This window comes from Mustela putorius, unplaced genomic scaffold, assembly GCF_011764305.1.
Source record: "Mustela putorius furo isolate JIRA1106 unplaced genomic scaffold, ASM1176430v1.1 tig00537335_pilon_pilon_pilon, whole genome shotgun sequence".
NCBI classification, from domain to species: domain Eukaryota; kingdom Metazoa; phylum Chordata; class Mammalia; order Carnivora; family Mustelidae; genus Mustela; species Mustela putorius.
The window spans coordinates 6,215,799-6,234,386 of NW_025422457.1; the positions used below are offsets into that span (position 1 = coordinate 6,215,799).

The 18,588-nt window shown below is 40.1% G+C and overlaps 1 protein-coding gene across 1 annotated transcript; it reads left to right on the forward strand.

Moving 5' to 3' along the window:
- Positions 1-1,540: 1,540 nt before the first annotated feature.
- PRG4 (proteoglycan 4) lies at positions 1,541-18,587 on the forward strand. The gene is given in 14 exon segments (XM_045074322.1): positions 1,541-1,660; positions 1,970-2,068; positions 4,811-4,933; positions 6,204-6,323; positions 9,000-9,146; positions 9,757-9,876; positions 11,353-12,361; positions 12,363-13,945; positions 14,585-14,662; positions 15,547-15,683; positions 16,147-16,303; positions 16,767-16,964; positions 17,436-17,561; positions 18,395-18,587. Coding segments are annotated over 13 exon segments (3,969 nt in total). The 5' UTR covers positions 1,541-1,660; positions 1,970-1,995; the 3' UTR covers positions 18,493-18,587.
- Position 18,588: the final 1 nt, after the last annotated feature.

An 18,588-nucleotide genomic window follows, 5' to 3' on the forward strand; every position in this document is an offset into this window, starting at 1 on the left:
TCATTTGTGGCCTTCATTTTATTTGTAAACCATAGAGGATTCTATTTTATTTAAAGACATTTTGTGATATTATGCTCAGTACCTACCAAATATCTACCACACTAGGACTACAGCTGTTTGGTTGGACGAGTACGTGGTTAGACCCAGAACTTCGGTAAAGCACTAGACTACGTGTTGGCAATGGAAGGAAGGCACGGGCATTGGTTGTCCTTGGGGAAACCACAGTCTGTGGCTGTCGGAGTGGGCAAGAGACAGATAATTTCCGTGAAAGGCAGTATCTTTGTTGACTATGATTCTGGATGGGACTGGGGTTGATCTGGGAAGGTTTCAGGGAGGAAGTATGACACAAGCTAGGCCTTTATCAGGGAGATGGGATTTTTTTTTCCTTAAAGATTTATTCATTTATTAGAGAGAGAGAGAGAGAGAGAGAGCGAGCACAAGCATACATGTGAGAGGCTGAGGGAGAAGAAAAAGAACCTCAAGCAGACTCCACGCTGAGTGCAAAGTCTGACGAGGGGCTCAATCCCACGACCCTGAAGTCATAACCTGAGCCAAAACCAAGGTCAGGCACCTAACCGACCATGCCACCCAGGGGTCCTGGGAGATAGGATTGTAACAAGAATATTTCGTATCAAACTGAGGTAAAACCTTGAACAGAGCTGACTTAACTCTGCAAGATGAGAGTTGACATTTTCTGGGGTAAGGAAGCTAAATTACTAATTTCAAAGACCATTCCCAAACATTGCAGTGCTTAAATAAAGGGGGTAAAGGAGAAATCTACACTTTTGAAGCGGCGTTTTTCTTGGTAAAGGAAGCTAGGAAATCCACAGAGCAGACCATCCACCTCTGGGCAATCAGAGCGTATTTTCGGTGCTCAGTGAAAATGCAAACACTCAAGAAACATATTATTTGGTTTAATCATGTAATTTAAGAAAATTTGCGCCACAAACGAACAGTAGGTAAGTTTCAAAATCACTCTTTGTTAGATTTAGCTGTGGCGGGGGGTGGTGGGGGGAGGATAAAAAAAGGAAGAAGGGACAGCAGCGCTTGACTGCTCGGACACTGGTGCTTTGATATGCTGGTCAAGACCTGCCAGGACTATTTACCATCTCAGAACAATTTGTTCATTTCACTCAGAAATTAGAAGTGTGTTTTGGCCAATAATTCTAAATTTATTTTGTAGTAGTCATTTTTCTTAATGGAAGTGTTTTCCAGATGTTGCCTAAGTCTAGCTGTCTGGGCCCTCTTCCAACAAATGAGGAAAGTTTGATTTCATAGGTTGTCACTGTTGATTCTGTCTAACCTTTGGACTAATTGGTTCATCCCAATTTATTTGCACTGATATATAAGACTTCCAGGACACTGGAAAAACTCATTATTGCTTTTACGGGTAAGTGTCAAAGTTAACTTGCTTCATGGAATTAAATGTGTTTTCAATTCAATAGGGATATGCTTTAGTCAAGGAGTTTGAAAAAGGTTTATAAGGATAGGAGTAGGAAAGTTTGAAAAGGACCACAGCTCTGCAGTACACCTGTTGGAAGCTCACAGATTTGATTGGAGAGTTAAGGGAAAGTTGGAATGGTCACTTCTGTGTTTGTCAAATTACACTTTACTGAAGCTGGTTCTTTTTTTTCCCAAGCTGGGATTTAAACCTTGCACTGTAAGTATATGCTGTAATTTAAATAGTGTTGAAATCAGCCTGTTTTCCATTTGGGGGGATTCAAAAGTATTAAAGTAGTCGATAACATGATTGAGATGGTGACTTAATGATTTTTTTCTGCATAAGATTAAATCTAATGGCTAAATATTTGTGATAGAATAAAGGCTGATTATTTTTAAAAGTCTCGTTTCAAGAGTGGGATGGTTTTATCATTAAATCTCCTTTTAAAAATTATTGACAGTAAGTAACACAGACATAACCTAGTTGTGAGATTAAAGAGCAGTTTTGATACTTTTCTTTTCTTTTCAGTGAGGGCTCGGTACCTGGAAACAGCCATGGAGTGGAAAATACTTCCCATATACTTGCTGCTACTTTCTGTTTTCTTGATTCAGCAAGTTTCTTCTCAAGGTACCTTAACCATCAAAGAGATGTTTATTTAACAGCTGCTGCTAATCATTCTGTTTTGACCATTATGACAACAAAAGAAATAGATTTCTAAAGACATGTATTTGTTTGCGCTTAATGTACAATTTTAAAATTATGTGAAGTAGGTGTGGTATATTTATAAACATTTTGGAATTCTCACATTTTTCTGATGTCTTATGAAATCTTTTAAGTTTTGAGTTTTCCTGTAGAATAATTTTTGTGCTCCTTATTTTTATGGTTCTTCCAAAATTTCAACAAAACACAGACACAGGATACACCTATGCTAGTGTGATAAAGTATCATGAGATGAACTGAAAAGAACAGTGTTGAGATAACATGTAATTTTCACTTCCATGTATGATAAATTTAACTAGTCTTTTACATTACATAAATTATTGATGATTTATCATGGCATCACGTATCACATATATCACATATAACTAGGTATCATGTAACAATGAATATTTACAAAGTTTCAAATGGCCTTGTATTAATCTTGAAAGTTCTGTCTTTCTTACAAGGACTAGTCCTCCAGATATGGACTTACACTCGCATATATGTCATCTTATATATTATGACATTGAACTACTCAGTCTTCCAAAAACAGTCAGTCCTGGATGAACAGTCCTTCCTACTCATTTTTGAGAATGTGAAGATAAATTCAATGCAGTCACCTTAGCCCAAGTCTCTAACATGCAATCAAAGTTGATGAGAGACAATAATACCAAGCATTGGATTTTTTGTTTCCTTTTTTTTTTCCCCCCTTTGGTAAGCAAAACAGGAGAAAAGAAAAATCAAGGTGCAGGATTATTATGGTGAAATTATATTTATAAAATAGACACTTCCAGGAAAATAGTTAAAATTCCCACCAGCCTAAGCACGAGAGATAACTGCCTGCCATGGACATAGTTTCAGAATCACTTAGATAAGACGGAAAAACACATGAAAGCAGACGTGACTATTTAATAAGGAACGATGGCCACCATGTATCTCTAGACTCCTCTGCTCTCTCGTGATGTATTATTAGGCTCACAACACTGAGAGCATTTCCTAAGCTACCTTTCCTCTGTAGTAAGATCATTTGTTCTCTAAAATGCTTTTACTTTCCTCTAAATGAGTGAATTTAAAATTAATAACAACAAAAGGAGGACAGTCATTTAATCTATGAAAATAATTGCACTTCTTATAAAGGTAACTGATGTCCTATTTCAGAAATCTGCGAACTACAAAAGGATAGCCTTTAATGTTGTGTTTGTTGTCTGCTTGTCTTGCCTTCTCAACCTCTTCTCATTCTTTTTCCTTTATATATATATAATATATGTATTTATATACATACACTATATATGCATTGTATCGTGCACATATGTATGCAAAAAGTTGTGAAGGTTGTCCTAACATTTACTATTTTCTTTGTACACAAAGACTTAAACTTCCCAGGACTCATTATTTTGAGATTTCTCCAGTGTGGTTCAGCTTCCCTGTATGGCTTTAGGATCAGTGCACCTGACGGTTTCCATTCCAGAGATGGATTCCATTGTTACATTTTTGTGGTTATTGTCTCAGGAAGGTGTTTTCCAAGTGCTTCTTTTTTTTTTTTTTTAAGATTATATTTATTTATTTGACAGACAGAGATCACAAGTAGGCAGAGAGACAGGCAGAGAGAGAGGAAGGGAAGCAGGCTCCCTGCTGAGCAGAGAGCCCCATGCGGGGCTCCATCCCAGGACCCTGAGATCATGACCTGAGCCGAAGACAGAGGCTTTAATCCACTGAGCCACCCAGGAGCCCCTTCCAAGTGATTCTTAAAAACACCTTTGAGGATCATTACACTTTTGTTTGTATTTTCATTTTGTTTTACCCAGAATAACTTTGACCTTTATACTCAAGCCCAGGTGCTAATTGAACAGTTAACCTATTTTGTACTCGCTGTAGTTGTGGCTGGAAGCATGTGACTTCCTCAGCATTTAAAGAAAGCATAACTGCTTTCTTTGTTCTCAGGAACAAAAAGAAGAGGAAGCCTAGGGAAGTTGTTGCTGGCATGCTCAGCTTACTTTAAATCAACATGAGAGATGAGAGACAATGTGCTTGGGTGGACAAAGTGTGAGCTTTAGAATCAGAGATTTCAGAGTTCAGATTCTAGGTGACCATATAGTGTACTCTCCAAATCAGGACACTTCTGAGAGTGAAAGAGTTCAATAGGAATAATTAATAGGTATTAATTGACCTGTAATACATATATCCTAGAAGTCTTAACTGAGTGCCCCGCTGGTTATTAAAGCCTCTGTGTTTCAGCTTCCTTATCTCTCAAAAGGGGCTACTAATACTCTCCTGGTAACATTTTCATAAACATGAGAGAGAACCTATGACTTAGTGCCCAGCACAGAGAGGCTGAATAAAGGTCCACTAGTCCCCCTCTGTGGCTGCCTCAGGAGAGCCGTAGCTGCCCCCCTTCTCCCCAGGAATGTCACCCACTTTTTGCAAAACTGTTAACTTTGCCTAATTTTCAAAAGTGTATTTACCTTCCCACTCAGTGAAGCATAAAGTAGCACGCTCAAGGTCACGTCAGTGATCAGGCTAAGGTCCTGTGGACCCATTGCTACCCATCATTCCCGACCTTTTCCAATGGATAAAACTCTCCCTCGCCAAGTGGCTTTATCCCCCTCATGAGGTCTCTTCCTTCCGGGGACGCGGTTTGGCCATGTTTACGCTAGTGTTGTGTAATTTTAGATTTACCGAGCTGTGCAGGGAGATGTGGGGAAGGGTATTCTAGAGACGCCACCTGCAACTGTGATTATAACTGCCAACACTACATGGAGTGCTGCCCTGACTTCAAGAAAGTCTGCACCGTGGGTAAGTCCCGACAGCTAGTGTCTCCCCCGTCTCTCCACACCGTTCCGGGAGTCCCCTCGCACCCCCTTGCTGCGCTGTTTCCACACTCTTGTGCTTCTTTTTGCTCCAGTGCGTTTCCCTTCCTCGCATCCGTGTTGCAGTGTGCTGTACCTAAGGATGGTATCAAAGGTTGTGCCTCCGGGGGGGCCGGGGAGGGGGGCCGGGGAGGGGAGCCTGGAAGTCCGTCAGGTGCACAAGGTTGTTGACGAGTCCCAAGCAAAATGTCTTCTTTTAAATAGAGAATACTGTGACTCTGGAGTCATTAAGTAGATAGCGGTGAGTAAAAACTCACTACCAATCAGAGATGTAATTGCTTGGGGTTGGGGTTCTTCGAGAGTTTCATCAAAAGAATCCATGCATATAAAATAAGCTTATCTACTGTTGGACTTTTTGATAGGAGAATGTTCTAGAGTACCTGAAAAAGGGCTCTTTAAATATGAAGCATGCGTGTTTCATGGGGAATTTCAGTTAGAACCCAAAGGCTCTGAATTGTAAAGTACGAGTGGTATTTCCCTTGAACACATTTTGGATCATTTTTTTTCAACACAGGGACGTTTCATCTCCAACTTTTGAAAATTACAATAAAGTGGTTCAGAGTTACATTCACTTTAGAATTTGCACATGAAGTTGATAAATATATTGCTGTACAGTTATGTGTCCTATAAGGTACTCATTTCAAAGAGGCCTTGGTAAGTGTGTTTCTAGCCAAGGTTTGTTTTGACACGAGCAGGTAGAATTCATGCCATGGAATTAGGCTGGAATCTTTCCACTCTACGCCTTGCTCAGTTTGTCAGATAAAAGTCTCTGCATTTTATAAATGATTTTTGAGCCTAAACAGGGACTCATCTATGTTAACCCAGCTCTTTGGGATATTGTTGTGAGATCCGAAAGTTCCTTTAATAAACATCTATTACAGAGTGGTGGTGCGAGGTGGAGGGTGGAAGGTTTCCATGCGAAGGGCTCCCCCCTTCCCATCGTGCATATGTGAAATGACTGAGATAGCACTGGGGTGTCTCTTGGAGCCTTGGAGGGCAAGTAAAGCTTCTCTGAGTCATCATATTTCTTTCTTGACTTCTCTACTCGGAAAACCACCTGCTCTCAAAATTCCAAACGAAAGACTCAGAAATACACTTCTGGAACTCTAGTCGGCTCTCAGGTGGGAAATGGTGATCAGAACGTGGGGCTGGCCGCACATTCAGTAATCTGTAATGTTTTGTTTTGCTCTGGGTAGAGCTTTCCTGTAAAGGCCGCTGCTTCGAGTCCTTCGCAAGAGGGAGGGAGTGTGACTGCGACTCAGATTGTAAGACATATGGCAAGTGCTGTCCTGATTATGAGAATTTTTGTGGAAAAGGTAAGCCTCATGGTGCCAACCCGCATCTCTCGGCATCTCTCTATGCCGCAAACCTGCACACCTGCTTTAGCGTCGCTGATGATGTCTAATGTGCACTCCACCTAGGGACTTGCTTTTACTAACAGCAATTTCGTTTTAATTTTGCTTCACCAAGAATGAATTAAAGATGGAAAACCTCTTCCAACAGCACTGCCTGGCTCCGCCAGGCTCCGGGAGAGCCAGAGTTGGCTGGCTAAGGAACAGAGAGGATAGGGGCCGAGTGGACGTGCTTTTTCCTCCAGTGTGGTCCGATTTCAGGTGAAGTCAATGGTAACAAGCTCACTCAGGGACTTCTTGTCTCATCCTAATGGTGCTGACCCCACAAAGTCAGTGGTGCTTTGAGCTAGTTGTATTTTTGGCTTAAGTGTTTTTGAGTGTATATTGAATATATATTGAATAGTGTATATTGACAGAACGACACTTTCAGTTTCTCTCTAAACTAGTCAGTTTAGGAGTTAAAGACATTAAATTTATAGGCAAATTTATAGGCAAACCTATCAAGTTGTTAACCTTCTGTTGTACGTGTCTTCTGTTCTCTGCAGTCCATTGTCATCTCTATCGAAATCCCTCTGTGTGACAGAGTCAATAAAAAGGGATATTGTTCCATTTTAAAATCCTCTTCTCTAGTTATAGGTTCTAAAGGAATACTCTGAGAGTATAACAAAACTCTTCAGAGTTTCCCCCAAAATTAAATAAATAAAAATACAAAAAACCCCACCAAAAACCAAATTCCTTTCTTTTACCAAATGTTTGCTCTTAAATTCTCCTTTAAAACAATATTTGTGGAGGTAAAGGTGAAAATAAGCATTGCTTGCATAATATCATTTTATTTAAACAAGGCTGTACATCCTGCTTCTTTTGAACAGTGGGGAAATAGGGTAAAAAGCTGTTAATCAGCATAGTTGAGGGCTATTTCTTAACTGTTCAATGTTTTCATTGGACAGCATTCCAGAAATGATGGAGACTACACCCATATAATCAAAAACTCCGAGCACAGAGTTCCTGCAGCTCTCAGATGGATCTCATGATGAAGGATACATATTTGCTGAGTGCCCTGATAATTGTTTTGGCTGCAAGACAAAAAAACTAAGACTTTATTTTGGGCAGAGGATGGGTGCGGAGGGAGGAGAGTTAGAGAGTGATGAAGCATTGCAAGGAAATGTTAATAAAGACAATGCTTTATGCCACCAGGTGGCGGGTCAGATTACCTGAGGCTTATGTGCGACAGAAAAATTGATGAAGGTCATGCTTCATTTACAGAATTCACAAAGACAGGGTTTCCACTGAAAAGGATGGAACCACCCAGAGCTTCACTACTTCATTTTTTTTAAGAGTTTATTTATTTATTTGACAGAGAGAGAGAGAGAGAGAGAGATCACAAGTAGGCAGAGAGGCAGGCAGAGAGAGAGGGGAAAGCAGGCTCCCTGCCGAGTAGAGATCCAGACGCGGGGCTTGATCCCAGGACCCTGAGATCATGACCTGAGCCGAAGGCGCCCCACTACTTCATTTTTTTAAAAATAGCAGCCAAACTATCTTACCAGTCACCCCTTATTTGTTTCAGGTTTGCTATAGATACTGTTTATAGGCATCTATGTATCCCCAAGTTTTAACTTTTCAAGAAGTGAAGAAATGTAGGTAAGAAAACAGTCCAAGAGGTTGTTTGGCTCAAGATCACTAGCTAGTATGGCAGAACTGGTTCTCAAATTGAGCTCTTTGGTGGGGGGAGGCAGAGGAAGGAGTGTGGTCGTCAGCTCCTGGAGATTACATTGGTCAGAGTTCCTAGGGGATGTTCGGCAAGAGCAGTGGGATTTATCAGGACTCTGTACTCAAAGCGTTCCCACTAATCTCTGCTTTCTTATCTTTCCGAAGTCCTTCTCCTTTTCTTCTGGTTCCTAACAATCAAAACATATGCCACACCTTCTCTTCTATGGGAGAGAAAAGGTTTCTCTCCTGTAGATGCACTCCAAACCATTGACGGTTGCTTAACTTGGGGAAGGGCCACAGATTTTGAGAAAGGCATAATGTGAAGGTGTGAACTTTTTTCAAGAGTAACTATTGATGTAGATCTTTTGTAATTAAAAAAAAGGTAAATTGGCATCCTATGATTTAAATGAATATGAAAACAGGACAAATGTAATTATTATATTCCTCTTCCTGAGAGCACAAATACCTGTTGTTCGCAAGCAGTTATTACTTCCATCAACACAAAAACTGGCATAAGAGATGGAACTGAGAGAGTCAAGTATGTTTTAGGCCAGGAAATACCTTCAGAAATCGTAATCAGAATAAACATCTCAATTTGCAGACAAGAAAATGAAGTTCAAGAGGGAGTTAGCTCATTTGCTCAAGGTCACAAGAGTTGCATCCTGCAGGTCTAAGACTGGAATTCAGGTTTTCTGACCCTGTCTGAGCCTTTGCACCTTGTCATAACTTATAAAAATTTCAGAACCAATATTTCCTAGCAGTGCATCTTTAGAATTCATCGCTTTGGAGTAACTAGTGTTAGGCTAAGAGCCTGCCTACGCTGGTTTTCACCAGCATTGATTCTTGAAGCCAGTTGTATCCGTGCCTTCCACAGTTAAGAGTTGCTGACGAATGTCAACAGGATGTTAATCCACCTGTCTTGCTTGGCCTCAGTGCATAATCCCCCATCACCATCTTCAAAGACTGCACCTCCACCTCCGGGAGCAACTCAAACCATCAAATCAACAACCAAACGTTCACCCAAAGCACCAAACAAGAAGAAGACTAAGAAAGTGATAGAGTCAGAGGAAATAACAGAAGGTAGGAAGATGGCAGATGTCATGAAAGGTTTTGAGAGGGATTGAGCTGTAGGTGGACTACTTTTTTATAACTCTTCATAGAATAAGGGAATCATGCGAGTCATGAAGGGCTCATTACACTTCTTAAAACGTGTTTTTAAGTCAAAGTTTAAGCCAAATTATAAGCCCTCAGCTGTTTATTTTTCTTGAACCAAATTATAAACCATCAGCTATTTATTTTTCTTGAACCAAATTATAAACCATCAGCTATTTATTTTTCTTGTAACTGAACCCAGCATGGGTGTAGGTTAAAAAAAATCAGAAGAAACAGCTCACTGGGGGAAAAAAAAAATCCCAGGTGATTTTCTGCAGAATAATTAGATTCTGTGAGAGAGGGGAAAGTTGAGAGAAAGTAAAATAGTTATATTACTAGTATCTACGATGAGCTTAGCTACCTTACTTTTTAACTGACAAAAGAAGAGTTGATCATATTACTGATAAAAGCAAAACAGGGAGGTTTGTAGCTCAGTAAACATTATTTCTTGCTGTATTTGGACTGGCGGTTTTTTTTTTTTTTTTTTTTTTGCTTTAAATTACAGTTGGTGTGATCAACCTTTTTATTTGATTTATAGAACATTCTGTTTCTGAAAATCAAGAGTCTTCCTCCTCTTCTTCTTCCTCTTCAACTATTCGGAAAATCAAGTCTTCCAAAAATTCAGCTGCTAATAAAGAATTAAAGAAGAAACCCAAAGGTTTGAGCATTGATAAAGATCAAAGACTATATCAATGCCATATTAGTAATAGTTACCTAAAGGCAATGTGTGTTGGAACAATGATTTGAGGACATTTCAGTCACTTGGGGCATGTATAGATTTGTAAAAATTATTGTAGAAGATACTAATGAGAACTTCCTACAGGAAACTAGTGCAAAGCAGCTAAGAAACCATTCTTTAAACAAAGGATAAGAAGATGCTAGAGCGGCAGCTCTGGAACCACAGATGACACCAGAGATGCTCGGTTTTGGTTTTTGAGTTTAATTCCTGTTCCCTGATCCGTTTTTCTTTCTTCTTCTCTCTCCTTGTTCCTAATGTTATTTTTCCTTATTTTGCAAACATTTATATGCTGCTTTAAGTGCTTTAGAATATTAATCCATTAAAGTCTCATATGAATCTCTGGGAAAGCCAATATTATTATCCACATTTTACAGTTCCTTTTTATTATTTTTCTAATTAAATTATGTGTCATTCTGGCTGTGGTTTTTTTTTTTGTTGTTGTTGTTGTTTTTGGTTGTAGAGAATGTACTACAGATTAGGCTATTACCTTCTGAAAAGAGATTCCCTTTGTTCTGCTTTTCATTATTTCCTGAAATTCTAAAATATATTCTCTTTCTCCAGGAAAATACTGAATTTTGGATACTGGAGTTTTGAAGAACTCTATTTCCTGGGTGGTTATTTCCCCTGAAGCCTTTTCTTTGGCTAAATACCCAAATACATAGTCTTTGAATCATCCAAAGAGTCTTGCACATCACAGAAGTGCAGTCCGTGTTTGCTAAATGGAACTCATCTCAGTGATGAGCTCATGATATGCTCTTTGGACTCTGAAATTCACCTGTGGGGCAGCTGCTGTAAGAAATCCTGTTAAACAGGATTTCTTTTCCTGCCATGGCATCCTAATCTCTTCTCTGCATCCCCTGGTGGGCTGCTGAATTTAGGTGCGCCCAGGAAAGAGAGCCACTAACAACCATGTGTGTGGACACAGAGCTCAGTAGGGACCATGGGAGTGATTGGAGCAGATCCCTGGGGTGTAGTTGGAGAGGCCTCTGAGGCAACTGGTGCGGTAAATTTACAAGATGTTGGAACTAGGTTTCCAGGGGGGCGGACGGGTCACTGAGCAACGTGAAGTAAGAGGAGTGGAGAAAGTGAGGGGCAAAGAGCATTCTTATAGAGATGACTTAGTGTTGTTGATCATGTTGGTAATTTCCAAGTTGCCACTTGTTTCTTTCTATTAATTGTACAGACTTTAACTTGTGCTTTTCACCCCTTCTCAATAATTCCCCAAAATAGCCCAATCAGATTAAGTTCAGTAGTCACCATTGTAAAATAAATTAATAGACGTATTATAGGTTAGCAGTTTGCTTGGGATACACAGCTAGTTGATAAGGATGAGATCTTTAGGTCACTATTGAAAAGAACTACTCAAAAATAAAAGATGTGTATATTTTTTTCTAGTAACAGATGACAAGAAGGAAAAAACTCCTAAAAAGAAACCTACCCTAGAACCACCGGTTGTAAATGAAGCTGGAAGCGGACTGGATAGCGGGGACCTCAAGCTCACCCCAACTCCTGACACTCCTACTACCCAAAGCCATAAAGTTACCACATCTCCCAAGATTACAACAGGCAAACCAATAAGTCCTAAACCCAGTCTTCCACCTAGTTCTGATCCATCCAAAGAGACACCTTCAAAACCTAATAAAGAGACAAGAGCTGAAACTAAAGAGATTTCTTTAACAAAAAAAGAAACTTCAAGTGGAACAAAAGAGAAGACTGTTTCAACTAAAGAGACACGAAGTGCAGAGAAAACACCTGCTGAAGATTTTGTATCCACATCCAAAGCTCCTGTTAAATCTACACCCAAAGCTGAAACTACAACCAAATCCCCTGTTCCCACCACGACCACGGAGCCTACACCCACTACCACCAAGGAGCCTGAACCCACCACCACCAAGGAGCCTGAACCCACCACCACCAAGGAGCCTGAACCCACCACCCCTAAGAAGCCTACACCTACCACTCCTAAGGAGCCTGTACCCACTACCACCAAGGAGCCTGAACCCACCACCACCAAGGAGCCTGAACCCACCACCACCAAGGAGCCTGAACCCACCACCACCAAGGAGCCTGAACCCACCACCACCAAGGAGCCTGAACCCACCACCCCTAAGAAGCCTACACCTACCACTCCTAAGGAGCCTGTACCCACTACCACCAAGGAGCCTGAACCCACCACCACCAAGGATGAACCCACCACCACCAAGGAGCCTGAACCCACCACCCCTAAAAAGCCTGCACCTGCTACTCCTAAGGAGCCTGCACCCACTACCACCAAAGAGCCTGCACCTACCACTCTCAAGGAGCCTGTACCCACTACCACCAAGGAGCCTGCACCCACCACCCCCAAGGAGCCTGCACCCACCACCCCCAAGGAGCCTGCACCCACCACCCCCAAGGAGCCTGCACCCCACCACCCCCAAGGAGCCTGCACCCACCACCCCCAAGGAGCCTGCACCCACCACCCCCAAGGAGCCTGCACCCACCACCCCCAAGGAGCCTGCACCCACCACCCCCAAGGAGCCTGAACCTACTACCACCAAGGAGCCTGAACCTACCACCACCAAGAAGCCAACACCCACTACCCCTAAGGATCCTGTACCCACAGCCCCCAAGGAGCCTGCACCCAATACCACCAAGGAGCCTGAACCTACCACCACCAAGAAGCCAACACCCACTACCCCTAAGGATCCTGTACCCACAGCCCCCAAGGAGCCTGCACCCACTACCACCAAAGAGCCTGCACCAACAGCCCCCAAGGAGCCTGCACCCACTACCACCAAAGAGCCTGCACCCACCACGCCCAAGGAGCCTACAACTACCACTCCTAAGGAGCCTGAGCCCACTACCATCAAAGAGCCTGCACCCACAGCTCCCAAGGAATCTGGACCCACCACCACCAAGGAGCCAACACCCACCACCTCTAAGAAGCCTGCACCTACCACTCCTAAGGAGCCTGCACCCACGGTCCCCAAAGAGCCTGCACCCACCACCCCCAAGAAGCCTGCACCCACTGCCCCCAAAGAGCCTGCACCCACCATGCCCAAGAAGCCTGTACCCACTACCCCCAAGGAGCCTGCACCCACCGCCCCCAAGGAGCCTGCACCCACCACCCCCAAGAAGCCTGCTCCAGCTCTTCTTGAGACACCTGCTCCAACCATCTCAGAGGCCTTTACTACAACCACCACCATGGAGCCTCCTCCTACTACTCCCAAGAACCCTGCTGAATCAACGCCTGCAGAACCCACACCAAAGCCTCTTGAGAACAGTCCCAAGGAACCTGTTGTACCTGTAACCAAGGCTCCTGAAGTGACCAAACCTGAAATGACAACACCTAAAGACAAAACAGAAAAAGACACACGTACAAAACCTGAAATTACAAGTGCTGTACCTAAGATTACAACCCAAGAGACAGGAATTCCAACAGAAGAGACCACTGAGTCCCAAACAAGTACAACCACACAAGTAACTCCTATCACATCATCCAAAAGTACTCCTAGAGCAACACCTCCTGCACCCAAAGAAATGACTACAACAAAAAAGACAACTACAATGGAAGAGACTGTGAATAAACCTGAAGAAACCACAGCTGTGCCCAAAGATACAACCACGAAATCTGAAGTGTCAACTTCCAAACCCCGAAAGCCAACCAAAGCACCAAAAAGGCCTACTTCTACCAAAAAGCCAAAAACAGTACCGAAAGGGAGAAAACCAAAGACTACAGCAACTCCCCCAAAGATGACTACATCAACAATGCCTACATTACACCCTACCTCTTCAGAGGAAGCCATGCTCCAAACTACCACCAGCCCCAACCAGGGACTTAAATCAGAAATAGTTGAAGTAAATCCAAATAAAGATGCAGATATTGCTGGAGAAAAACCTCACATGATCCCCAGGCCCTCTGCGTTAACCCCTATATTGACCCCAGGTACTGGTACCTTGGTGAGAGGATCCAATCAAGACATCGCCATCAATCCCATGCTTTCAGGTAATAAGCATCAGTTATGTCCAGTTTTAAAACTGGTGATGTTAACTTAAATTTATCTGGGCCAGAATACCCCGAGTTAGTATCTCGCTATTGATATGTATTACCTTGCAGAGTTTTACAGCTTCTCTGTAGGTAAGCAGAGGAGTAATCACCGTAAGATTATTTGGTCTTTGAAAAATTGAGCAATAAGGAATTTAGTGCATTTGTGTCTATATGCAGAGATGGTGTACAGAATGTCAAAAAAATTTAGTTGGGAGCGTATTCTTATAAGAGTACAATGCAAGGCAAAAGTCTGCAACATTTTGCTCTTTTCCACACCAATTCCAAAGGGCAATCAGAAATGAAAAATGAAGTTTTGTGTTGGGATCAAACATCTAGTAATTATCTAATTTACATAAAGATCAGGTAACTTTGCCCATTCCAATTTTTATACATTACTTTTTGAATAATATCACCTTTAAGTAAAACAATTATGAAGCATGGCTCTTCTTTTTTGTTTCTGAAATATGCACACCTCCTACTAGCCCTTTCAAAAGCTTAGGAAAATGTGAACAGAGGAAACAGCCCGGTGGGAGGATTTGAAAAGAACATAAACTCTTTTCTCATTTTCTTTTGTATCGGCTTAATCTTTTGTTTTAGATGAGACTAATTTATGCAACGGTAAGCCAGTAGATGGACTGACTACTCTGCGCAATGGAACATTGGTTGCATTTCGAGGTGAGCTATGCGCATATTTTTTCTTCTGCCCATCATTTTATTCTTGGCATTTATGAGAACCAAAGGAGGGCAGAAGCTTGGGTTGAGTTTTCTGGAGGGAAACCTGATTGATGAACTTAACTCACACAATATTTTGGAACGTGAAAGTAATTACCAAAATACAGGACTAACAGAATTAAACACATTAGAGTAACAAATATAACAGCTTGAACTGATACTATTAAATTTTTGCTTTCCTTAGTAATTAAAGTAATTAAAAGGTAGTTCAAATTTTAATTTCATACCAAATGACATGATATCCAGGTTTGTATTTGTATTCCCTGCTCTACATTATATGAAAATAACAACTTGATTGCAACGTGTTCAAAAGTGCTACATCTTGTGGGAACCTAACAGGAGAACAGATACCACTACTACTAGAGGATCAACTTCATGTTGCTTCTCTGCTGGTCCAGTCCTCTTATATTTAGATTAAATCTGAAAGGAAACAAATCATACACTAGCATGATAGAGGCCAAAGAGATTTTAGCAGTCACTGAATTATAACTTAATTCTAAAAGATAAAGAAATGGAGATAAGTGCCTTTCTGTAACTCACAAGGCCAGAAGGATCTTTCTAGAGAAACTGGAAAACTAAAATATTTCAAAGGCTATAATGAACTTCATTATACCTGAGACCAGAGAAATATCTACTCTCAGAAATGTTCAAATACTAACTTCTGTACTAATCCTCACAGTGTTGACTAAACTTGTCATATAATGTGTGTTAACACACTCTTTTTAAAAAAATGATGAACTAATTAACAATTTTTCATTCTGGTTTCTTTTGGGATAAGTTATAGTATTCATTCAGTTTGGAGGCTGATCTACCACTTTCAATTTTAGGTCATTATTTCTGGATGCTGAGTCCATTCAATCCACCATCTCCACCTCGTAAAATTACTGAAGTTTGGGGTATTCCTTCTCCCATTGATACTGTTTTTACTCGATGCAACTGTGAAGGAAAAACTTTCTTCTTTAAGGTAAGAAATCAGCTGAGAGAGATCGGCAACTAGCTATTCCTTTTATTAAGAGCATAAATCAGCTTAACCTCCACTTCAGAAGGGTCTTCGTATTTTTTTTTTAAAGATTTTATTTATTTGGCACAGAGAGAGAGATCACAAGTAGGCAGAGAGGGAGGGGGAAGCAGGCTCCCCGCTGAGCAGAAAGCCTGATGTGGGGCTCGACCCCAGGACCCTAAGATCATGACCTGAGTCAAAGGCAGAGGCCCCAACCCACAGAGCCACCCAGGCGCCCCAGGTATTCATATTTTATTAAACTATTCTATCATCAAAATTTAATAAAAAGCTAACAATTGAGTAACATCAAAGACCAATTTATTCACTTAACAAAGTTAAAACTTTCTCCCTATATTTACATTTAAGAATGAATCCCTAACTTTTCTATTCCAAGATGTTAACACTATTTCCTCTGTTAAATCAACAGGATTCCCAATACTGGCGTTTCACCAATGACAGAAAAGATCCCGGGTACCCCAAACAAATTGTAAAAGGATTTGGAGGACTAAATGGAAAAATAGTGGCAGCACTCTCAATAGCTAAACACAAGGACAGACCTGAATCTGTGTATTTTTTCAAGAGAGGTATGTTTACAATAAATGACAAAATTACAAAACTTCTAAGTATTGATTTGTCTGAGAAATTTTATTCAGTATTTTCATTTATTAAGGAGTTTACTGTCAAAAGATCTTTAATGGCTGTAATCAAATTGTTTTCAATGAAAAAACTGAGGACAGTAAAATATATTCAGAGCTCTCAGCATGCAAATTATAGTTTCACCTGAATTTTCAGGTCATTATATAAAGGTCATCATTTACTTTCAAACAAAGTTAAATAAAAATTATGCAATTTGTTGGTTTTATTCATTCAACATTTAGCATTTAGCAATTATTTTATAATACCCTTGACTATTAGCCATTATTAATGTCTGAACATACTTTATGAGAAACACTGACCATTTCCTCTACCTTGTAAAAGCTCTTTTCCACTTTTCTGGGGGATTAAGCTTAATTTTCTCATCACATGTGATTTTCTACTACATAATAGGTGGCGGTGTTCAGCAGTATATTTATAAACAGGAGCCCATCAGAAAGTGCCCTGGAAGAAGGCCTGCTATCAATTATCCAGTGTATGGAGAAACAACACAGGTTAGGAGACGTCGCTTTGAACGTGCCATAGGACCTTCTCAAACACACACCATCAGAATTCACTATTCACCCATCAGAGTCTCTTATCAAGAAAAAGGTAATGTTTCTTCCTGCGTTAAAAATTATTACACATGAAATAGACGTCATACAGTTTATCTCACAGAATGAAGCTTATTGAATATAAATAGTGACTAAATAGCCCCAATAATTTAAAACTTAGTGATTCAAAACATCAGTTTGCCTCCGTGAATGACCAGATCAACATGTACATATTGTTTTTTTGTGAGTAATAGAATGCAATTTATTCAGGTTTGTTATTTGTAATAAATGCATTTTTCAAATACCTCTTACCAAGAACATCACATACAAATCTACAAACCTCAGCAGAGTCCTAACAGGTAGGTATTTGAACCATGTCAGAGGGGGCAAAAACTGAGGCACCTAAGTTAAATAAGTCACCCAACGTAGCAGAGCTATTCAGTGGGATTCAAACCCAGATCTGTCCAATTCTTATGGCTGCTCTTCCCCACAGCACAATCCATTTAGTCTGGTATCTTTAAATCTACAGGTTTCCTCCATAATGAAGTTAAAATGAGTTTACAGTGGAGAGGATTTCCAAATGTGATTACTTCAGCTATAGCACTGCCTAACATCAGAAGACCTGATGGCTATGATTACTATGCCTTTTCTAGGAGTAAGTTATTAAGCAACTTCTTAGCTTCTTAAAGATGTGCTCTAATCTCTAAAACATGAATATAACTAAAGCAAAAACAAGTGTTCAATGGTGACTAAAGGTGAGAAATTAAACTATAATACGTATTCCAATTGCTCTGAAGAAGACTGAATTTAGATTTTCACTTCACTTTTAATTAAATCGAATAAGCTGTGATTCAATTCTGCATTATCCTTCATGAGATTAAAGCCTATTATGATAAATCATCTAATTATTTGAGTAAAACTGCTACTAAAACAATATTTTACATTACCTGTGGCATTTAATGAAGGTCTTGGGTGCCACAAAATACTATTTGAATCATTTCACAAGTCCTGAAGATCACAAAGAAGTTTTTAACAAACCAACTGTTTTAATTAATAAAAATTAAATTATGTTACTTGGGGCACTTTTCTTTGAAAAACTCAGAAATCTAAGTTATTCTACTTAAAGGATAAAACTGAAGTAAATTATTGTTTTTTAGACTTAGTTTTTCTGAAACTCTTAGGTTGAAAAAGGAGAGTTGAACCTAATTTTATAGAAAGCTGTTGACAGGTCAATCTGTCAAGGCAATTGTTTTTGTTTTTGTCAGAAAGTTCAAATTAATTAATACTAATTAATACAAATTAATTAATGACTATACTCAAAGATAGTGTCTTTGAGTACAATAATCAACACAAACTATCTTTGAGTACAATAATCTGTGTAGATGATCTACAAACTATCTTTGAGTACAATAATCAACACAAACTTTTTTTTTAAGTTCAGGTGTTTTGTTTTCTTTTTAATTAAAAAATGATTTCTCTTCTACTTAGATCAATACTATAACGTCGATGAACCCAGTAGAACAGCAAGAGTCATTACCACTCGTTCTGGGCGGAGCTTATCCAATGTTTGGTACAACTGTCCTTAGACCCACGGGCAAAGGAAGAGTCAACTAATTAAATGAAGAATGAAAAATTTTGACATTGAAATACATTTTATTAATAAAGAATGTTGAGAGAAGCAT